This window comes from Enhydra lutris, unplaced genomic scaffold (genome assembly GCF_002288905.1).
Source record: "Enhydra lutris kenyoni isolate GAN:26980312 unplaced genomic scaffold, ASM228890v2 scaffoldscaffold13, whole genome shotgun sequence".
Classification (NCBI taxonomy): domain Eukaryota; kingdom Metazoa; phylum Chordata; class Mammalia; order Carnivora; family Mustelidae; genus Enhydra; species Enhydra lutris.
This window is the reverse complement of record NW_019154097.1, coordinates 56829835-56854586: the sequence shown is the minus strand read 5'-3', so window position 1 is coordinate 56854586 and position 24752 is coordinate 56829835. Positions and strand designations below refer to the sequence as shown.

General features: G+C 35.7%; 1 protein-coding gene across 1 annotated transcript in view; it reads right to left on the bottom strand.

Moving 5' to 3' along the window:
* Window positions 1-24752, bottom strand: part of LOC111146184 (ATP-binding cassette sub-family A member 3-like) — a 131324-nt gene that overhangs the window by 32356 nt on the left and 74216 nt on the right. The window contains exons 16-21 of the mRNA XM_022501616.1: window positions 20715-20813; window positions 12221-12377; window positions 9703-10003; window positions 7805-8048; window positions 7365-7569; window positions 104-326 (exon numbers count right to left, since the gene is read on the bottom strand). Coding sequence (XP_022357324.1) covers window positions 104-326; window positions 7365-7569; window positions 7805-8048; window positions 9703-10003; window positions 12221-12377; window positions 20715-20813 — 1229 coding nt within the window. The remainder of the gene's footprint in view (window positions 1-103; window positions 327-7364; window positions 7570-7804; window positions 8049-9702; window positions 10004-12220; window positions 12378-20714; window positions 20814-24752) is intronic.

Sequence of the window (24752 nt, the reverse complement as noted above, 5' to 3'; positions counted from 1 at the left end):
AGTGTAAGTTTTCCCAGAAATCCAGAACAAAATAACTTTGTATTGTTCTTATCTTCAAGACCGTATTTCTTTATTTATGGGGGAAATGGTGTGATGTCCTTACCTGACGTTGTAGTTATTACTACCTCCAGTACTATGCCGAAAACTCCTGCACAGTAGTTTAACATCACAAGCTTGATGTAGGCACTGGTATGACTAGAAAAAAGGAAACTTATCAGGTACGTGAAGGGAATGACAGACCAGCCAAACAGCATGAAGATGATCAATGTGTCTAGAAAGCGGTAATTCTTGGTCAGTTCATCCAATCCAGATAACAGGAACACCACCTGAGACAGAGAGTACACAAGTAAAGTCTAAGTGGAGAAAACTATGCAATGACTACGAATTCAGTCTAATAACTTAGAAAAGGGGAAAAGTCTTCCTTTGTTAGAACACTAAGTATTTTATTAACCAAACAATTTTGTCTGTGAGCCTGGCTATTGAGGTTCTTCTGCTTCTCCCTCAGGTGAACACATCTCCTCTAATTGCCATTCTCCTTGTTTTCATCTACTTGAAAGTTTCATTTTGTTCTCCTTGAACAAGATCAAAGTATATTCTTTCTTTTCCTTCCTCTAACACCAAGTAAACCAAATTCTCAGTATTCCCAGAAATGAGATCACCTAGGAGAAAAAACTTTTTTTTTTTTTTTTTTTTTTTTTAAGATTTACGTTCTGGCAGATGTAAACTGTAATGCTAAGGACGTGCCTTTCATGGCTCTCCATTTTTAGATTCTGCCTGTTGACTCTACTCTGTTTTCCCACTCCTCCTTTCCCCATGTCAGCCACTCAGTTGAGAAGCACACAGGGAAACTCAAAAGTAGAGGGGATCTAAGAAGGGGAACAGAGAATCTGTTACAGAGAGTTGTTACAGAAAATATATCTCCAGAAATCGACATCTTATAAGTTGTCAAAACTGTGGTTTCTCCAAATATTCCAGAATCATTTATTTTGAGCTATTAAATATTTATGTAGCAAGAACCTTGAGAAGAGTATGGTAGGATTAAGTTGAGAATAGCTACCAGTGATTGAAAGCAGGTTCTCAGTGGTAGTAGAAAAAGCAGCAAAAATAAGTAAACAAACAAACAAACATAGCATAGATGAAAATATTTGGGAATTATGGGCTGGCTACTTTGTTTCTGTCATCACAGACTTTCAGTCTCAAGAGAAATGCAGTGAATGTAAATAACTCATTTAGAATTTTGAATGATCTAGGTTTTTTTTTGTTGTTGAAAGATTTATGATGTTTAGGGATTTCACTAATTATAAAATGTACATTTTTAGGTAGGAAGACTCAACATTGTAAGAATGCAGCTATTCCCCAAATTAGTCTATAAACAAAAATATCAATAAGATATTCAGTTGAATATTTTATCATTTTTTTACAGATTTTATTTATTTATTTGAGAAAGAGAGATAGTATAAGCAGGGGGAAAGGGAGGGAGAAGCAGACTCTGCAGAGTATGGAGCCCCATATGGAGCTCGATCCCAGGACCCTGGGACAATGACCTGAGCTGAAGCCATACACTTAACTGACTGAACCGCCCAGGTGCCCCATGGAAGTTTCTTTTAAATCAGGCATATAAATAGCCAGAATGAGCATTGTAATTTATTTTATCTTGGGTCTTAAAAAAACTTTTGTAGACAGTCTCTAAAAATAATTATCAAGTGAAATTTATTTTGAAATGTAACACATTCAAAATTGTACAAAATACAGATGAACAGATCACTCAAATATTACAAAACAAACACTGCTGTGAAAATTACCAAAGACACCAATGCAACTCAAGGCACAACATCTCCCTCCTCTGTGAAGGTCAACACTATCCCGACCTCTATGATAATTACTTTCCTTCTTTTCTTTACAGTTTTAACAAAAACATCCCTAAATACTACTTCTATTTGTCAACTATACATGGAACTATATAGTATGTACTTCTTCCTACCTGGCTTCTTTTGCTAACATTGTATTTGTGAAATTCATCCCACTGTTGCCTAGTGTGGCAGTTCATTTTCATTGCTCTTTAGTATTCTAGGTTATTATTGTATCACTTTTATTCATCCGTTATATTTGATAAATACTTGAGTTGTTTGCCATGTTTATTGTTTATTATTATGAGTAGCATTCTGAAAAACCTCTTTGTACATGTCTCTTGCTGCACATATATATGCATTGGAGATCATATATATATATATCATATATATATATCTTCAAAGTTTTAGAATATATATAAAGTTTAGATATATATATCTAAAAAAGTTTTAGATATATACACCATATATACATATTGTATGTGTGTGTGTATATATATGTATACATATATCTTCAAAGTTTTAGAAGAAAATGCCAAATTGTTTACCAAAGTAACTGGACCAATTTATGTTCCCATCAGTAATAACTGCCCCCTCCACTGCATTAAATTCTTATCCATATTTGGTATTTTAGCTTTCTAGATTTTAGCTATTCTGATAGGTATATAGTAGCCTCTGTATTTGTTTTCTAATGCTGTTGTACCAAATTCACAAATTAGTGGCTAAAACAACACAAAGTTATCTTATAGTTTTGGAATGGTTCTCACTAGACTAAGAAAAAAAAGCCCACATGACTGTATTCCTTCTGGAGGCTCTAGAAGAAATTCCATTTTTTTGCCTTTTCAAGACTCCAGAGGCTGTTTGTATCACTCAGCTCAAGGCAGCTTCCTTTATCTTCAATGCTGGAAGCTTAGTATTTTTGAGCCCTAATCTCCACTGTGCTGATATCTGGAGGTGTGGCCTTTAGGATGTAATCAGGTTAAGACAAGGCCCTGAGGGTGGGGTCCTGTGATGGGATAGTGTCCTTACAATAAGAAATGTGAAAGCAGGCTCTTGAGCTCTCGCTCTTGCTCTCTCCCTCTCCCTTTCCTTCTTGCTCTCTCTCTCCCTCTCCCTCTCTCCTCTCTCTGCCATGTGTGACACAGTGAGAAGAGCGTCATCTGCAAACCAGGAAGAGAGCCCTCATTGGAAAATCAAATCAAATGCCCCTTGGTCTTGGACTTCCTAGCTTCTGGAACTGTGAGAAAATAAATTTGTGCTATGTAATCCACCATATCTATTTTGTTAGAGTGGTCAGAGCTGACTAAGACAACTAGTTTTTGTATTTCCTTTCCTGGAGACCTTTACATTATTTGAATTACTGTCCAGCATTCTTTCATTTCAACCTGAAGGAATCCTTTAGCATTTCTCGTGGGGTAGGTTTAGTGGTAATTAACTTCCTCCACTTATTTAAGACAGTAGTTTTAAGTCTTTGTCTAGCAGCTCCCCTGTTTGTACTTCAGGGATGGTTGCTGTCGTTGAATTTTCTTCCCTTGAATAGACCATATTTTCCTGTTTATTTGTAGGCCTTATGATGTTGCTGTATAAACTCGGGTATTTAAAATATCAGCCACCTCTTCCAATCCTTGTACTGACACTGTCAGAGCAGTTCTGGGACTAGGGATCATTCCTATACCATCAAGATTAAAGCATTCTCAGGTCTTCATGAGCATGTGCACTATCTCGGCCCACGTATTGTTTCTTGATTCCCTCCCTTACATATAGAGCTGCTTTGAAATGTCTTCATTTCCCAGGGCCTTACACTAGGCTCTCCTTGAAGCCTTAGGCAGTCTATTTTATGTTTCAACTCCTCATTTTTTCTTCCAGACATCTTCAGGTCTGTGGTACCCCTGCAGGTTCACAGCCAGTAGCTACTATTGTTTTTCCATACCTAAAATCTTAGACAAGAAAGAGAGCAGCCCTTCTTGCAGCCTCTAGACGGGCCAAAATGTTGAAAATAAGGAAGGTCTGTTCTATTTCTTCCACTTCAGCAGACAGCTGGCAACTGGACTGCTATATCCTCCAGACCAAGACTGTGCTACACTAGGAACAGGCTGAGTCAAGAGCCCATAAATATGCTATGAAATTCCTGTCATTTTGAATGTGACATTTTCTTGTTTGGGGCACAGACCTATGACTGTTTTCTAGAGTTACTATAAACTTGGTTGAATTTCACTTGTTTTCTTTTTTCCTCCACAGGGGAGAGAGGACTTGGGATTTCCTCCTATGCTATCTTGTTGAAAACATTTATCATTATGTTTTTGCTAAATATTTTCTCAATAATTAATGCAATTGATGCTTTTCCATATGTTTATGGGCCACTTGGGTATCTTCTTTTATGATATACCAGTTCTAACCTCTTTCTCTTTTTTTTCTATTTCTTTAACTGTCCTATTCTTACTGCTAAAGAATTATACACAGAATATGATCCAGATATGAAGTTACTCATAAGAAAATTAATAGAACTATGTTGACTATGTCTGAGAAAATAAAAAAGCAGAGAGCATAGGTTTATAGATGAAGAATGTCACAAGATAATTTAAATTTTTGAAAATAATTAACTGGTTCCCCCCACCCCCGCCTGCCTTTCTGCCTACTTGTGATCTCTGTCAAATAAATAAATAAAATCTTTTTTTAAAAGAAAAGAATTAACTGGAAGTTTTATATCTGAGGAACACAAATCTGAAATTAAGAACTCATTAGACAGGTTTAACATTGAGTAGATGGAGGCAGAAGGTAGGATTGATAAATTGGAAAAGAAGTCAATAGAAAATACACCAAGAAATACAAAGTAGAGAAGAAAAAAAGGGAAATAAAGAGAACAGTGCTTGAGACATCCATGACACAATGAAAAGAAACAATACACGTGCAAACAGAGAACAAAAAGAGAAGGAAGATGGGGCAAAGTAAGGGAATTACCAGGAAATTTACAAAACGGATAACAGACACCAACCTTTAGACTTAGGAAGCTTTGAACACACCAAGCAGGGTAAACGCAAAGAAAGCTAAGCACATTACAGTAAGAATGCTAAACCTACCTCAAAGGAAGAACAGTGGAAGAAAACAGTGCAAAAAAGACATATTACTTTCCAAGGAAATGTAAGAAGTCTGACAGCTGACTCCTTATTGAAAAATGATGAAGCAAGCCATGACAAGGGAACAGCGTCACTAAAGAGCAGGGGGGAAACCCAGCAAAATATTCTTCAAAGGATAGAAAAATGAAATTATTTCCAAACAAAATCTACAAGTTGTTTTGTTTTAGAAGTTCAAACTTTCCTAAAAGAAATATCATAGGAAGTTCTTCAGGAAGAGAAAAATGATCCCAGATAAAACTTCAGAAAAGAAACAAAAGCAATGGAAAAAATTATGAGTCAATATTTATTGTAACAAAAATAGCAGATTTTGTATGATAAATATGTAAAATTAAAATGACTTATCATAATCAAAAAGTTGGAGAGCATCATTGGAATGACAAGGCTGTAAGGTCTTAGCACTATCAGGAAAGTGGTAAAAGCAGTAACTTCCGCTGACAGTAATTAATCGAATGTGCATGTTTGGGGTACCTTGGTGGCTCAGTCACTTAAGCATCTGCCTTTGGCTCAGGTCATGGTCCTGGGATGCTGGGATTGAGCCCCAGGTCAGGCTCCCTGCTCAGCAGAGAGTTTGCTTTTCCCTCTCCCTTACCCCTCTCCCCCACTGGTGGTCTATCTCTCACTTATTCTCTCTCTCTCTCTCTCCCAAGTAAATAAAGTCTTTAAAAAAAATTTATATATATTTTACTTTTATTTATTTATTTTTATTTAAATCCAATTAGCCAAGGTATAGTACATCACTGGTTTTTGATATAATGTTCAATGATTTCATCAGTTCAGTATAACACCAGTGCTCATATCGTGTGTCTCCTTAAAATTTTTAAATAAAAGCTCTCTGTATTCATGAAGTGCTCTCCCCACCACTTCCAGCCTCCAATTTCTTTTAAATCTGTTCTAGTTTGCACAGGAGCTTCACTCCTCCTCAGAACCAAAAGTTATAACCTTCCAACCCTAGAGCACCATGAACAATGATCCAGTTTTCTAATGACATGGGAGCCAGTGAAACTGGCCTCCGAGCCCCACATCTCATTTATTTTTAAATTTATTTTATCTTTTTAATTCTTTTTTTTTTTATTATGTTCAGTTAGCTACTCAATATTACATCGTTAGAGTTTCTTATGTAGTGTTTAATGATTCATTCACAGAGGCAAGGAGGGAGCACACCAAATGAAATGGGTATTAAGGACAGCACGTGTTGTCATGAGCAGTGGGTGTTATAAGACCTACATCTCATTTAAAACAAATGGGTTTGCTTTAACTTTCACAGCAGTATCTAACTGGCCCTTCTCATAGAAGAATGGCCCCGGAGATGCCAGATGTAGAAAAGATGAGGAAAGTGACAAGTATAAACAGACCACAAATATCCTCCTGACTTTACTTTCAATAATAAGAGTTTCGGGGGTGCCTGGGTGGCTCAGTTGTTAAGCATCTGCCTTTGGATCAGGTCATGATCCCAGGATCCAGGGATTAAGCCCCGCCCACATCGGGCTCCCTGCTCCCCGGAAAGCCTGTTTTCCCTCTCCCACTCCCCCTGCTTGTGTTCCCTCTCTCGCAGTCTCTCTCTGTCAAAAAAATAAATAAAATCTTAAAAAAAAAAAGAGTTTCAATAATTCTTCATTATCTATTCAATGTTTAAATGCTCGAACACATGCATAAAATTTGAATGGTCCATGGCACAAAGTCAAACATTTTAACCATTCAACTCAAGAACTCTGTTCTATTAATAATCCACACAAACCTCACACCTTTTAGCTTAATTTCACTGAGAAAATATAGTCCACCAGGAAATACAAATCAAAACCACAATGAGATACTACCTCACACATGTCAAAATAGCTACTGATGAGGATGTGGAGAACAGATAACTCTTGTACACTACTGGTGGGAATGCAAACTGGTGCAGCCACTGTGGAAAACAGTATGAAGGTTCCCCAGAACACTGAAAATAGAAATACCGTATGATCCAGTGATTCCACTACTATTCTTGCAGTGCAATCAGATGACTAGAGGGAGGAGAAAAGTATTTATAAAAATATTTGTCTTTGTTTAATATGGGACTGGTGTTGTAGTATAACAGGTCGAATCCTTCCATATTTGTAGCAGCTGTGGGGTCAATACATATTAGAGAGCAAGCATGTCTGGAAGGTATCTTAAAAGACTGTTGTTTCTTCAAACGAGAACATTTTGTTTTAAAAGAAGAATGTAAAGGAAAAGATTTTCACTGGGACATATTCCACAATGTATTCCCTGATATAATGTGACAAAGTATTTCTTTCTTTTTTGAGAGATTTAGATATTAATATTAATTAGGATAATTAATATTAGCTGAGTAGAATTTTCTGGGATGTACCAGAAACTAAGCCCCACAAAGGACTTTAACACTCACCAAGAGTAAGCAGCAGGCAATGAAGTAGATCATGAAGTCCCACAGCAGAGCAGAGAGCCAGAAATTAATAGCAGAGACCCCACTCACAAACTGGATGTGCTTTGCCTTATTGATTCTCTCAGTCACTGTCAGAAGACAAAAGCCACTGACAAAAATACTCACACCAAAAAACAAATTCAAGGCTACCTGCTGTCCTGTCATTTTTCTACAAAGGAATGAATAAAGAGGACACATTGGTAAGATAATGAAGTGGAAAATAATAGTTTCTAAAAATAACTTTTTATTATAAATTGTATTTTTATTTATTTTATTACTTTATTAACTTTTAAAATTAACTTTTTATTAATAATGTGTTCAGAAAAAAAAAAGAATGTGTTCAGATAGGGAAATAGGGCTATATTTAAATGCCAAGCTCAATCCCAATAAAAAAGCATACATACCTTCCCTCAAGTTTTTTAGAAACAATATTTTGAGGCTGAGGTTTGTTGGAGACTGTAATTGAAGCATCAGGGCCAGAAAGTGCCATAAAAAGAAGATTGTCAAATACTGCCAGGGATAATGGTGGTGAATGGTATGCCATGTTGTTGAACCAAAGGGTAACTACCTTTTCATCCCTAAAGGAAATTGCGATAATGCACGAGTAAATGCATTCTTGACTGTCCTGCAAGTATGTCTGTAAGTCACCTGGAATGAGAAAACAACAAATGACCACAGGCTCAGCATGCGGTAGAGATCACTTAATATGCAGTGTGGAGAGGGAGAACCCAATAATTTCACTTGCCTGATACTTTTTCTATTTCCAGTGTCTCACAACAGCTCTGACACATCTTGACCATCCAACCCAAGAACTCTATTCTATTAATAGAGTTAGGATGATTTTGATGAGGATGTGGAGAACAGATAACACTTGTGCACTGTTGGTGGGAATATGAACTGGTACAGCCACTGTGGAAAATGGTATGGAGGTTCCCCAAAACATTGAAAATAGAAATACCATATGATCCAGTGATTCCACTACTGGGTACTGACCCAAGGAAAACAAAAACACTAATTTGAAACCCCTCTGTTCACTGCAGAATTATTTACAATTGCCAAATTATGGAAGCAACCCAAGTGTCCGGTGACAGACGAACAGATGAAGAGTAGATATATATACAACATATATACATGTATATGATAGATACACACATGCATATTACTCAGCATGAAAAAGGAATGCAATCTTGCCATTTGAAACATTACTACTGATATATCTGTGAGGTACAGTCTTTATTTTGTATGAACAACACACTATAGTAGAAAAGGAACCACATTATGCATTACAGTAATTAATTTCTCCCTTTTCTCTCCCCTCTTCTCTCCTAAACTATGTGATCTTTGACAATAAGTGTTCATCTATTACTCCTGTCATGGAGGAAGAAAAGGGATATGTGATTTAATCACAGCTTTTATACCACCCAACCTATAATGTGCATGTTGTAAAATCAGGATTATGATAGAAGTAATAACCAACATTTCGCAGTGCATTTTCATCTCCGACAGTGGAACCTAAAGGATAAAAGAGAAAAAACCTGCCAAACTGCACAGGCTCTATGCTAACCTAAACCAATAGTCAACAAGGCAATAGCTGAAGGAAATGCAAACACCTGTAAGGAAATGATCAGCCTTGAAAGACGGTATTTGCTCCTTACAGATGTGATTTAGTGTAGTGAGTGGGTTAATATTGCAGACTCCCACCAGGTAGTCCTAAAATCTAGTCCCTCCTCTAATACATACTAGATACATTATTTGGGGCAACTTAGTTAACATCTCTAAGCCTCAAGCAAGTATGTTTGTTATAGAAATTGAGATAATTGAAATATTTAGAAAAGTTCTTGCCAAAGGTAGTATTCAGTACATGGAATCAATTATTATCACTGCCTTCCAAATACTTAAGCCTGCCCATAAAGTCTTCAGCCTAACTTGTTTTAAAATATAGCTAATCTAGAGACTTGTGCAAAGGCTTTTAGGATTTAGTATCACATTGTGAGCCTGGTTTTATGTGAGATTTTGTCTTAAATTTTACAAAACAAAATATTTTAGTACTTCAATTCATTCCCTAGAAGGTGTAGCTAATAGCTTTCAGATGACCCACGGTCAAAGTGCCTCCATTAATAATGAAGTTTTGTGGCCAGTCTCCTTAAAGGATGATCCTTGTCTCTGATTGGGCTGCCTTTGTGAGATTGGTGAGTCTCAAGAAAGAAAAGAGCAATGATATTCCAGTTAGGACCTCTCTTTGCGAGTGATACAAGCAGGTTTTCATCTATTAGCAGTCTTTTTCTTTCTGAAAGAGCCTTACCTTTCACTTCCTGAAGTTTTTGTTTCTTAGCCTTTAGCATGATATCAAGAATTTTTGTTAAATTCTGAGAAAAATCAGAATGGTTATCATCTGAGAAAAGCACAGTGGTTTGACCATATTGTTCCAAATCCATTTCCCTGGCAGGTTCAATTTTATTTCTTGAAATCTCCATTCCTTTCATGAGAAAATAAACAACACCCAGAAGTCCCAGTATCTGCATCAACAACAAACTCCAGTTGCGCCAGGAGAACATAGCCCTCTTTATGAACATGGCATAGAACTGCTGACAGTGAAGAGACCACTGACGAGAGGAGAGAACGATGGCATTACAATGGTTACAAACCTTAATGAAACTCACTGACATTAATTTTCTGAATCTTATGGTAGAAGATGTACACATTCTATAAATATATCCTTGAATAGAACATAGCCATGGTTAGCACACAGGTAACAAGCAAAAACTCCTTCCTGGGTAGTATGTTGAGGCTTGGCTTCTAATCAAATTATACTGGAAAACTGAAAAGGATGATTTTTATCACTAACATATTCGTAGCCTCTCTGAGCAGAACAACATGACATCAGTCTTCATCAATATTAAATCATGATTCTTCAATCCTATCTCTATTTGATAAGTAAAGCATTCCCATAATGTGCATATATGTAAAAGTTTCCATTGTTAGGTTTTAATTCATGTGATAGTGGATAGTCAGGAAACAGAAAATGAATTTATTTTTAAATTGCAATAATGTGTTCTTTTTCTTCAGCTCTTTTTCTTCAACTTCTAAATTTTTCTTCAACTTCTAAATTTAAAGCAAAGTGTCTAATTGTTATTTCGAAAAATGTACCTAAATATACTATTTTCTTTATTTTTTCAAGCTTTTTGGCCCAGCTATAGTTGATTATATATTTTTTCAGGTTAACAACAAAAACCTGTTGTTTTAAATGTAGAGACAAACCGTGAAAAGGTAGTCTGAATATTAAAGAAAAGCATAGAGAGCGTATTACTTGGAATATGTAACCAATAGTTTAACAATATGCTCACCCTGTATTTCTCAACATTTTGGACACCCCACAATTCATCATGAAAAAAAATCCCTAATCAATCAACCAATATCATCTGAATGAAAAAAATCAACATTTGGTTATTGTCACTGGCCAAAAATAAGGTAAAGTTTAGAAGGAAAATTTTTTTCACACATTGTCTTCAAAGTAGAAGAATGTGCTTTCTGACTTTTATAAGATGGCTTATTAAATATATTTCTAGAGTGAAAGAATATACGAATGTAAGAATCAACTTTTCTAGACTAGTCTGCAAATCTTCCTTCATCTGCATCTTCATAAGAGAGGGAAATAGGGAAGAGTGATACAATAGGAGAAATGAGCAAGCAAGGAGACAAGAAAAATCACATTTTGTAACTGATTCATGCCAAACATTATGAAACTCAAATTTTACTAGTATTAACTCATTAAAACAGTCTTGCAGAGAATGAAATTGAAATGCAAATATGGTAACTATTTTGGTCAAAGTCAAATAGACAGGAAATGATAGAATAGGAATTCCAGTTCCAATTGGCTCAAAATTCTGCACTCTGGTTGTACAATACCCATTCTGCTTTACAACTAGCTCATAAGCCCCTCAGTGAAGGCATGCTTATGGGCAACTCTGAGAAATGCTGATCATCTCAGAATTCCTAGTCTTCATTAGGGAAACTGTAGGGAAAAGACAATCGGAGAACAATGAAAGAAATTATTGGCAATCCAATGAATTTTCCCATACTAATGAGGAAATGGTTGGGGAACAGTCTATTAGAAAGTGCCCACACATTCCAAGGCATAAATTTAAGTGGCTTTCATGCACTGGTTCCTAGACACAATTGATAAATTATTGAACACTACATATGATACTAAGTATGTACTATATGCTGGCTAATAGAATTTAAAAAATTTTTTAAATGGCTTTTATATGTGTAAATAGTGATAACTTTTGTTAAGGACTTTTTTCAACTCTGAATGAACAAACAATTTTAAAAACTGAGATAAGTAACTCAGAAATAAGAAGCATAAGGAATAACATGGAGGACATTAGGAGAAGGAAAGGAAAAGTGAATTGGGAGAAATCGGAGGGGAAGATGAATCATGAGAGGCTGTAGACTCAGAAACAAACTGAGGGTTTTGGGGTGGGGGGAGGTGTGAGCCTGGTGATGGGTATTAAGGAGGGCATGTATTGCATGGAACACTGGGTGTGGTGCATAAACAATGAATCTTGGAACACTGAAAAAATTAAATTAAATTTAAAAAAAAAGAAATAATGCTGAGAGTAAAATCTGATTTTTAACTATCATATTTTAACTTTTGAATTAGAAAATTGATTGGATTGTTTTACAGACTCTTCCTTACTTGGCCTTCCCTGGCTAAGAACTCTGAAGTCTCCTTTGAATTCAAACATTAAAATAAAATTTATCTTTTATCCCATCCAAACGTATACCACTAGCATTGCACTCTTAGTAAAGATGCTCACCCCAGTATTAAACCTAATATTAGAGTGTTCACTTGCAGTAGGAGAGTATGATCTCTCAAAACTTCCAGAAGCATTCATATTCTGGTTCATGTCTTCTTTTCTGTTTTTCTCCTTTAGGGATGGGGTCTGGAAAGCTTCCTCATCCTCCCTAATGACCCTGCACACAAACAAATATTCATTTTAACTATAACAGTAGTTTCATTGCAAGATTCTCATGGTTGATGGCAAAAATTAAAAAAAAAAAAAGCAAGCACAGTTATATAATGTTAACATTAATATTGGATAAAATAAACCAAACTTAATTAAGTTAAAGGTATAAGACAGTATATTTTTTTTAGAAGAGAGAGCTAGTACATTTATTTTAAAGAATGATACTAATTCTAGCAGACTTTTATTTCTATAATGTTTCTAAGTGTATGCCAGTTTAACAGATTTGTTTTCTCAACTTTCTGCTCCAGGCAATCTAAACATCTGTAATGGTTTATGAGCAAATGACCACAGAGTTCAGTTATCCTCCAAGAGTTCACGACTCTATGGGAGAAACATACATTGTTATTTAATTTTAATATATGGGAAAAAATGATAAATGGAATCGTAAAATTCATACTATAGAGATCTGAGATCCAACCATGGGCATTCTGAAACCTGTGATGAAATCTCATAATTTGAGGAGATAAATTTTTCACTCTAAATCAGTGAACCAGCAAGACTTTTTAATAACTTTCTTTGACCAGGACCACAAAAAAGCACATCAGATACTGATTTGGTCTGACAATAATGTTTTAAATTCAAGGTAGTATTTGTGCTATGTCTGGTCTCTGTGAAACAACAGTAATAGATACTACTGAAGACGAGTACGGTTCTTACCTTGCCTTTTTCTTCTAATTCCTTTATGAGGTTTTTATTAATTTTATAAGACATAGTCAATGGGAAAAGTTTTAAAATTACAATAAGCCAGAGGAAAAAAAAATACTCAAGATCTTACAACTCAGGCAGATGCAAATGACATTTTTCTATATCCACATATGCACAGGCATGAATGTATGTATACATACACATAAAATGAAAAATTTGGATCTGCTATAATACACTGTTATGCAACTTGCTTCTAAAATTATTTACATTCATTCTAGGTGTTGGGAAAATTGGACAGCCACATGCAAAAGAATGAAACTGGACCACTTTCTTACACCATATACAAAAATAAACTCAAAATGGATGAAAGACCTAAATGTGAGACAGGAATCCATCAGAATCCTAGAGGAGAACACAGATAGCAACATCTCTGACCTCAGACACATTAACTACTTGCTAAACACATCTCCAGAGACAACAGAAACAAAAGCAAAATGAACTACTGGGACTTCATCAGGATAAACAGCTTTGCATAGGTCAGGAAACAGTCAACAAAACCAAAAGGCAACCTATGGAACAGGAGAAGATATTTGCAAATGACTTATCAGATAAAGGGCTAGTATTCAAAACCAACAAAGAACTTAACAAATTTAACATCCCCTCCGACCCCCCCCAAAAAAATTCCATCAAGAAATGGACAGAAGAGGGTGCCTGGGTAGTTCAGTTGGTTGGGAGACTGCCTTCGGCTGGGGTCATGATCCTGGAGTCCCAGGATCAAGTCCTGCCATCAGGCTCCCTGGTCCATGGGGAGTCTGCTTCTCCCTCTGACCTTTTCCCCTCTCATGCTCTCTCTCTCGCTCTCTCTCTCTCAAATAAATAAATAAAATCTTAGGGGAAAAAAAAGGAAATGGACAGAAGACATGAAAAGACATTTCTGCAAAGAAGACATAAAATGACCAACAGAAACATGAAAAAATGCTCAACATCATTCAGCATCAGGGAAATACAAAATAAAAGCCACTATAGGATATCACCTCTCACCAGTCAGAATGGCTAAAATGAACAACACAGGAAAAAACACACGCTGATGGCAATGCAGAGAAAGAAGAACCCTCTTATCGTGAGCACTGGGTGTTATATTTAAGTGATGAACCACTAAATTCTACTTCTGAAACCTATATTACACTACATGTTAAGTAACTAGAATTTTCTTTTAGAGAGAGAGTGTGTGAACAGTATGGGGGAGGGGCAGAGGAAGAGGTAGAGAGAGAGAATCCCAAAACCTGACACTGGAATGAATCTTACAACCCCAAGTTCAGAGCAGACAATTGACTGAGCCACCAGGTACCTCAACTAATTAGAATTTAAATAAAAACAGGAAGAAAAAGAAAGTTGACTCAATGTTAAAAAAAAAATCATAAACCATATCTCATGAACATAAATGCAAAAATTCTGAACAAAATTTGAAATCAAATTTAACAATATGATAATAAAATTAATGATATATCATAACTAAACAGGGTTTGTTATAATAATACAAGGGTTCATTTAATGTTTTAACGTTCAAAAATTCATAAAATTTACCATTTTATGAAACTAAAAAAGAAAAGGCACTTAATCATCTCATTAGATATGGAAAAAAATTTGACAAAATCCAACATTCATTCCTGATAAAAACTCTCATTAATATAGGAATGGAAGAGATCTTTCTCAAACTTATAAAGGCCATCTATAAAAACCTACAGCTTGTATCATACTTACTTATGAAAAACTAAATGTTTTTTCTCTGAGTTCAGAAAGGGATATTCTTAACTACTTCCATTCAAGACTTTATTGGAGGTCTACCCATTGCAGCAGGGTAAGAAAATGAAACATCCAAAAGTCAAGTATTTTCTATATACTGGTAAGGAACAATCTGAAATTGAAATTTTAAAAAATTCCATCTTCAATAGCATCTAAAAATGAAAAATACTTCGGGATGAATCTGACAAAAGATGTATAAAATCTACACAGTAAAGCATTACTGAGAAAGATTAAAGAAGATTAAAATAAATGCAGATATACTATACTGAGTTCAGTTAGAAGACTCAATATTTTAAAGATACAAATTCTCCCCAAACTGACCTATGGTTTCTAATCAGATCAATTCCAGCCAGATAAACCAGCATGCCAGAAATTTTTGTAACAACTGATCAGCTGATTCTAAAATTTCTGACTCGATAAAGAGGACTTAGAATGGGCAAAATAACTTTGTCAATGCATATCCAGTATTGTGCTGATGAAAAGGAAAGACTCAAATCCTGCCAATTATACAGTGAGCTAGTTCTAATGCATTGGTGAATACCTGACAACATCCAGCGAGTTGAAAATACCCACCTTCCACAATTTAGAAATTCCATTGTTAGATATACACTCTAGAGAAATCTCACATATTTGCCCAGAAGACAGATACAAAGATATTCACTAAAGTGTGTAATAGCAAAATACTAGAATAAATAATACAATATAATAAAAAATATGATACTTATGTAAGAAATATGATATATATCAATTGGAGAGAATGAACGAAATTTCTCCTTATATAAATGTCAACATGGAGAGATATAAAATGTCTATTCCTTTAGAGGAAAAAAAAATTTTTTCAGGGCTATTAAATACCATTTATATAAAACATTAAGCTCATAAAACATGTTTATACATGTTTATGGGTGCAAAAATGTATATACAATAATATTAAAATATGATTTCTCCACTGTAAAATTACCTTTTCTCCCCATTTTGTACTGTGTTCTTTAGAAGCATGTATCAGACACAGATCATACTCAATACTCAAGGGGAGAAGGGACTGAATACATACACTTCCTGGAAGGAACAGTAGCTATAACATTATCTGGAATTCTACAAGGAAGATTTGTCTCTCTTCTCCATTTATTCGTTCAGCCCCCTACTTATATCAGTATGGACTCATGTAATACTACCTTGGCCAGGTGATCAAAGTAGTAGTTCCATCACAGTGATATGTCATGTTACTATCATGTACCCCCCCCATAGGATAAGAGGAAGAGGGCACTTCATCTTTGTGATATTCTTCCCCAAAAGCCATAACCCCATTCTAACCATGAGAAAAACGTAAGACAAACCCAAATTCAGGAACATTATACAAAACATCTGATCACAATGTCCAAGGTTATGAAAACAAGGAAGGTATAAGAAACTCTCACAAACCAGATGAGACTAAAGAGAAATGACTAAATATAACATATGCTGGATGGGATCCTGGAACAGAAAATGGACTTTCGTGGACTTTAGAGGAAAAACTAGTGAAATGTGAATAAAATGTAGGTTTAATTAATAGCAATTTGCCAATGTTGGTTTCTTAGTCATGACCAATGTACTGTAGTAGTGAAGGATGTTAACAACTGGGAAACTGCATGAGGGGCATACAGGATTTCTGCATTATCTTTGCTACTTTTCTGTAAATATAAAGCTATTCTATTATTAAAAATTTACCTCAAAGAAGTAAGTCATTAAGGATGTCATCAATAGTCCTTGCTGAAACCAAGATGGCATAAGAATCTCAAGGCCACAAGCTTTCTGGTTAACTTTTCAATAAAAGACCAGTCCTAAAACACACAGTGGCAACTCACAGGTCTTCTCTCACTCTATAGAGAGCTTTTTCTTTCTTTTCTGCTCTCACCTTCACTTAATAAACTTACACTTCACTTCACCCTTTTGTGTCCAGAGATTCATTCTTCAACTCAATGAGACAAGAACCCTGCAATCCTACAACAATATCTTCTGCTCATTTCTTAATTGAATTATCTGGTTTTTTGGGTGTTGAGATTGATAAGTTCTTTATAGATTTTTTCATACCAACCCTTTATCAGATATGTCATTTGCAAGTATCTTCTCCCATTACATAGGCTGACTTTTAGTTTTGTTGATTGCTTCCTTTGCTGGACAGAGGTTTTTGTTGTTTTTTTTTTTTTTTTTTTTTTTTTAAGATTTTATCTATTTATTTGAGAAAGAGAGAGTGAGACAGAGAGCATGAGAGGGGAGAAGGTCAAAGGGAGAAGCAGACTCCCCATGGAGCCTGGAGCCTGATGCGGGACTCGATCCCAGGACTCTGGGATCATGACCTGAGCTGAAGGCAGTTACTTAACCAACTGAGACACCCAGGCGCCCTGGACAGAAGTTTTTTATCTTGATGAAGTTCCAATAGTTCATTTTTGCTTTTGTCTTCCTTGCCTCCGGTGATGTGTCTAGTAAGAAGTTGCTGCAGCCAAGGTCAAAGAGGTTGCTGCATCTGCTCTCCTACTGAGAGGAGGCACTGTCTCACACTAAGGTCTCTCATCCATTTTGAATTTATTTTTGTGTATGTGTAAGAAAGTGGACCGGTTTCACTCTTCTATATTGCTGTCCCATTTTCCCAACCCCAGATGTTGAAAAGACTGTGATTTCTCCATTGGATATTCTTTCCTGCTCTGTCAAAGATTAATTGACCACATAGTTGTAGGCCTTTTCTGGGTTTTCGAGTTTTGTTCCATTGATCCGTGTGTCAGTTTTTATGTCAGTATCATATTGTTCTGATGATTACAGCTTTGTGATATAGCTTGAAATTCAGAATTGTGATATCTCCAACTTTGCTTTTCTTTTTCAAGATTGCTTGGCAATTCAGGGTCTTTTGTGGTTCCATACAAATTTTAGGGTTGTTGAAGACTTATTTATTTGAGAGAGAGAGAGAGGGAGAGAGAGCACACATGTAAGTTGGTGGAGAGGGAAGAGGAAAAGAGAATCCTCAAGTAGACTCCCTGGTTTGCTGAGCAGAGAGCCTGACACAGGTCTCAATCCCAGGACCCCGATATCATGACCTGAGCAGAAATCAGGAGCTGGACACTTAACTGACTTGAGCCACTGAAGCACCCCTCAGGATTAATTGTTCTAGCTCTGTGAAAAATGCTGCTGTTATTTTGATAGGGTTTACATTAAATGTGTAGATTGCTTTGGGTAGTATAGACATTTTAACATTATTTCTTATTCTAATCCAAGAACATGGAATGTTTTTCTATTTCTTTGTATCCTCTTCAATTTCTTTCATACATGTTCTAGAGCATTCAGAGCACAGTTCTTTTATCTCTTTGGTTAGGTTTATTACTAGGTATCTTAGGGTTTTGGTACCACTGTTTTTAAATTTTGCTTTTGTTTTTAAGCAATTTCTATATTCAACATGGGGCTCAAACTCAAACTCAAAACTCTGAGATCAAGAGTCACATGCTGGGGCACATTTAAAAATTTAAAAATTAAAAAAAAAAAAAGGAATCACATTCTCCACTGACAAAGTCAGCCAGGCACCCTGGGTTTTGGTGCAATTTTAAATGGGACTGATTCCTTGATTCCTCTTTCTGCTGCATCATTATTGGTATAGAAACGCAACTTTGCTTAATTTGTTTACCAGTGGAGTCATTTTGGTAGAGACTTTCAGGTTTTCTATAGACAGTATCATGTCATCAGTGAATAATTAAACTTTGACTTCTTCCTTGCTGGTATGGATGCCTTTTATTTTCTTTTTGTTGTCTGACAGTTGAGGTTACGAGGATTTCTAGTACTACGTGAAACAGAAATGGTGAGAGGGGACATCCCTGTCTTGTTCCTGACCATCCTCAGCTTTTCCCCACTGAGGATGATATCAGTTGTGGGCCTTTCATATATGGCCTTTATGATGTTGAGGTATGTTCCATCTATCCCTACTTTGTTGAGGGTTTTTATCAAGAATGAATACTGTACTTTGTCAAATGCTTTTACTGCATCTATTGAGAGGATCATATGGTTCTTATCCTTTCTTTTATTAATGTGATTTATCACGTTGATTTATTTGTGAATACTGAACCATCCCTACAGCCCAGAAATAAATCCCACTTGATTAAGATGAATAATTCTTTTAACGTACTGTTAAATTCGATTTGCTAGTATCTTGTTGATAATTTTTACATCCATGCTCATCAGGGACACTGTCCTATTTTTCTCTTTTTTAGTGGAGTTTGTCTGATTTTGGAATCAAAGTAATGCTGGTCTCATAGTGAGTTTGGAAGTTTTCCTTCCATTTCTGTTTTTTGGAACAGTTTGAGAAGAATAGGTATTAACTCTTCTTTAAATGTCTGGTAGAATTCCCCTGGGAAATCATCTGGCCCTGGACTTTGGTTTATTAGGAGATTTTTTATTACTAATTCAATTTCTTTCCTGTTTATGGGTCTATTCAAATTTTCTACTTCTTCCTGTTTCAGTTTTGGTCATTTGTAGGTTTCTAGGAATTTATCCATTTCTTCCAGATTGCCCCATTTGTTGACATATAATTTTTCATAATATTCTCTTATAATTGTACTTTTATGGTATTGGTTGTGATCTCTCCTTCTTCATTCATGTTTTTATTTATTTGGGTTCTTTCTCTTTTTGATAAGTCTGGCTAGGGGTTTATCAATTTAAAACCAATTCTTTCAAAGAACTAGCTCTTAGTTTTATCGATCTGTTCTACTGGTTTTTTTGTTGTTGTTTTTATATCATTTATTTCTCCTCTATCTTTTTTCTGCTGGTTTTAGGCTTTATTTGTTATTCCTTTTCTAGCTCTTTTAGGTGTAAGTTAGGTTATGTATTTGAGATTTTTCTTACTTCTTGAGGTAGGCCTGTATTGCAAAATACATCCCTTAGTCAGAACTCCATGAAACAGTGAGGCTGTCAAGACTGTTTCTAGGGGTGCCTGGGTGGCTCAGTGGGTTAAAGCCTCTGCCTTCTGCGCAGGTCATGATCTCAGGATCCTGGGATCAAGCCCCACATTGGGCTCTCTGCTTGGCGGGGAGCCTGCTTACTCCTCTCTCTCTGCCTGCCCCTCTGCCCACTTGTGATCTCTGTCTGTCAAATAAATAAATAAAATCTTAAAAAAAAAAGAAAAGACTGTTTCTAAGCCTGAGAGACTGAAGTCTAGAAAAGTCCAGAAAAGACTTTTTGTGAGATCTTTTCACTGCTAACCAGTTGGCCTTCTCTTAGCAGCATCCTGAAATCCCTGGGCACCTTCTCTTTGAGCTTTCACACAGTGCAAGGTAATCTCAGACCATAAACCATGGACAATTTAAGTAGGTTACAGAGACATGACTAGATTAAAGATTTTAAAGTCATCCTCACTACGACCTCTAATTTAGATACTGGACTTTCGCTGTGACCCATAAATTCTCTTTGCTCTAGGCCAGTCCTAATCCCCCGCGCTCGAAAGGCACAGGCACCCAAATACAAACCCAAAAGTTTCATAAATAACTTTCCCACCCAATACTCCACTACCCTGGGTATTTAGAACCTCGGTTTAGTTATTTTCTGTGGTTCTACACCCTCATGATTTGCAGGGAAGATCCTGTCTCTCCAGCTCAATGAATCGCTATTCTCACCCTAGTCCCACGACTCATAGGAGCCTCAGCCCATTAGAGGAGCAAGGGGCATACACTGGTCTGTTGGCATTCATAGAAGATTACCATACCTAACAATCTAATACTATTTCCTCAATGATTCCAGTTATGGGGTTTGATTTCAAAACAAAATCCAATTATAGAGGAAGAGATTTTTCCTCTCTCCTGTCCCTCCAAGCATCATTACTCACCTAAGGAAAACTTCTTCCATGGTAGTAATTGAGACACCAAAGCTACTAATGCCCAGCTCTTTCTGCCTGTTTTCCAGATCAGTAAGTAGGTCTTTAAACCTAGAATAAGGAGAAGAAGAGTGAAAGTTACCACCAAAACAGATTATTTTCAAATTAATATTTCTTGTTCCTAATTAATTTCCTTCAGCAGTGGAAAAAGGAAGGAAGAAAGGAAGGAAAAAAGAAAGAGAGGGAGAGAGAAAAGTAAAGAGAGAAGAGAAGAAAGAAAAAAAAGGAAGGAAGGAAGGAAAAGAAAAGAAATTGAGTGCCAAAAAATTAAAATGAAGGGACGGAAAAAGATTCCAATTTAACAACAGTCATATCTGTGTACTTTTCCCTCCATGCTCCAGCCATACTGGCCTTTGTCTAGGCTCTCAAATGTGACTTGTCCTTTTTTATTTCTGATTTTTTTTCCAAAAATTGTTTCTAACCCACCTCCTCTCCTACCTAAATTTTATTCTTCATTTGAATATTGGTTTACATGTTGCTCACTTTTCCTCGTGATTCCAATATAAGAGCACCTTGCCCTTCCCTAAATAATTCTTATAATTTTCACTCATCAATGATTATTTCACCCCTCCATCAAATATTTATGTAGTGCCAAATACATGCTAGAAAATGTTCTGGGTCCAAGAGACACAGAAGTGAACAAAACTAAGTCCCTGATATAACATTTTAGTGTAAGTCAATACAATAAACAAATAGATGAATAATATGATGTCAGGCATATCAACTTTCTTTTCTTCATCCAGAGTAATGGTTACTATTCATTCCTGTATCCCTTCCACAATATAGAACCATATAAATTTTAAAAATTTGGAAATTTTCTTCTTCATTATCTCAGTTAAGATTAAAAAGAACATTGTGAGTCTACATCAAGCAATCATGAAAAGAAAAAAATTGCATATAAAAATCCCATTTGGATTCGCCTATTCTCAATATGTCATATAAATGGAATTATACAGTATGTGGCCTTTTGTGTCTTCTTTCACTTGTCTTAATGACTTCAAAGTTCATCCAAGTTGTAGCATGTATAACACTTCATTCCTTTAACATTTTTTACTCCATTATATGGATATACCATATTTTGTTTATCCATACATGAATCAATGGACATTTGGGTAACTTCTACTTTTTGACTATTACTAATAATGCTACTAAAAACTTATTTGTGGACATAAATTTCCAAAACTCCCAGGTATATGCTGAGATGTGGAATTGCTGGATCATGGTAACTCAATCTTTTTGGGGAATTCATAAATACTTTACCAAAGTGGCTATACTATTCTACATGCTTACCACCAATGTATAAGGGTTCTGACTTCTCCATAACCAAACTCAAACTTGTATTTTCTTTAAGAAAATATTATCCCATCCCACTGGATGTGCAGCAGTATCTCACTGTGGTTATTATTTTCTGCTTTTATAATACTAATGATATTGAGCATCATCTCATGTGTCTTGATCATTTATTCATATTTATTTAAAAACATCTATTCAAATTCTTTGTCCATTTCTAAATTAAATGACTTGTCTTTTAAGAGCAAGGTGAAAAGATATTTTATATATTCTGTGTACGAGTCATTTATCAGATATAAGTGATTTATAATTTTTTCCCCATTATTTGGGCTGTCTCTTTCTTGATAGTGTACTTGAAGGTGAAACATTTTAATTTTTCATGAAGTCAATTTATCTATTTCTATTTCTTGGTTGCTTATATTTTTTCACGTCATATCTAAGAAAAATTGCTTAATCCAAGGTCACTAAGATTTATGCCTGTATATTTTTCCTAAAAGTTCCACTCTTGTAGTTAGGCCTTTGCTCCATTTGACCTTTTTTAAAAGATCTTATTTATTTGACAGATAGAGATCACAAGTAGGCAGAGAGGCAGGCGGGGGCAGGGGGAAAGCAGGCTCCCTGCCGAGCAGAGACCCAGATGCGGGCTTGATCCCAGGACCCTGGGATCACGACCTGAGCCGAAGGCAGAGGCTTTAACCCACTGAGCCACCCAGGCACCCCAACCTAATTTTTTGTCTATGGTGTGAGAGTAAGGATCCAGCTTTATTCTTTTGCATGTGGGTATTCACATTTGGCATATTCACATTTGGCATCGTTTGCTAAAAAGGCTGTTATTTCCCCAACTGAACTGTCTCTGGATGCTTGAGAAAATCAATTTTATGTAAAACATTTATCTTGAATTCTGATTTACTTCATTTCTGTGCATGTCTATCCTTATTCTAGTACCATATAGTTTGATTTCTATAATTTCATAGTAAGTTTTGAAATCAGGAAATATGAATCCTCAAACTTTCCTTTTTTTCAAGATTGTTTTGGTTATTTAGCAACCCTTCCATTCCATATTAATTTTAGAATCAGCCTGTCAATTTCTGCAAAAAAAAAAAAAAGGCAGTTGGAATTTTTTATTTTTTTTAAGACTTTTTATTTTGGAGTAATTTTACGAAAGAGTTGTGAAGATATTAAGGAAAATTCCTGTATACCCTTTATCCAGATTTCTCTAATATTAACATATTTCACCTACTGAAATAAGAAGTTAACAGTGGTTCAATAAGTCAAGCAGAGAAAGTCAATTATCATATGTTTTCACTTACTTATGGAGCATAAGGAACAACATGGAGGACATTAGGAGAAGGAAAGGAAAAGTGAATTGGGGGAAACAGGAGGGGGAGATGAATCATGAATGAGAGACTGTAGACTCTGAGAAACAATCTGAGGGTTTTGGGTGGGGGATGGGGGAGCCCAGTGGTGGGTATTAAGGAGGGCACATATTGCATGGAGCACTGGGTGTGGTGCATAAACAATGAATCTTGGAACACTGAAAAAAATAAAATTAAATTAAGATGTTAAAAAAAATGTCAAGGTCATGAAACAAAAGAAAGAACAACTGTCAAAGACTGTAGGAGAATAACGAGACATGATAACTAAATACAGTTAGAATCCTAGATTGTATGTTGAAACAGTTGGAATTTTTTTTTAAGATTTTATTTATTCATTTGACAGAGATCACAAGTAGGCAGAGAGGCAGGCCGAGAGAGAGGAAAGGAAGCAGGCTCCCCACTGAGCAGAGAGCCCAATGCGGGGCTTGATCCCAGGATCCTGAGATCATGACCTGAGCGGAAGGCAGAGGCTTTAATCCACTGAGCCACCCAGGTGCCCCAAAACAATTGGAATTTTTTATAGGCATCATGTTGATTATGTAGGGAGTACTGCTATCTTAATATCAATCTATGAATACAGGATGTCATTCCATTTCCTTGGGTCTTCTTTAACTTCTTTCAATGATTTTTTATAGTTTTCAAAAAGTTGTATGTCAAACAGTTCTTTTGTTAAATTTTTGCTATTTTATTGTTTCTATAGTACTGTACATGGAATTACTTTCTTAATTTCATTTTTGGACTGCTCACTGCTAGTATATAGAAAATATAAGTAATATTTTAATATTTTATCTTGCAACTTCACTGAGATAGTTTATTAGTCCTAATACATTTTTAATACATTTTTAAAGTTGGTTCTTTATAATTTTCCCTATATAAGAACATGTTATCTATGAATATAGATAGTTTCACTCCTCTTTCTGATTTGGATTCCTTTTACTTATCTTTCTTCTCTAGTTGCCTGCTGGTACAAGGTTTAATACAAATGGCAAAAGATGTCTTAGTTTGTTCCTTATCTTACAGGGAAAGCTTTTATCCTTTCACCACCAAATATGATGCTAGTTGTGGGTTTTTCACAGATGCCTGTTAAGCTGAGAAACTTGTTTTCTATTCCTAATTTGTTGAGGGTTTTTTTTTTTTATCATCAATGGCTATGGATTGTGTCAAAGGTACTTCATTTTTTGAGATAATCATGTAATGTTTGTTTTTTATTCTATTAATGTGGTATTTTACATCGATAATTTTTGCATGTGGACCAACCTTATACTCCTGACACAAATCTGACTAGGTCGAGGTATATAATCCTTTTTAAATGCTTGTGGATTGG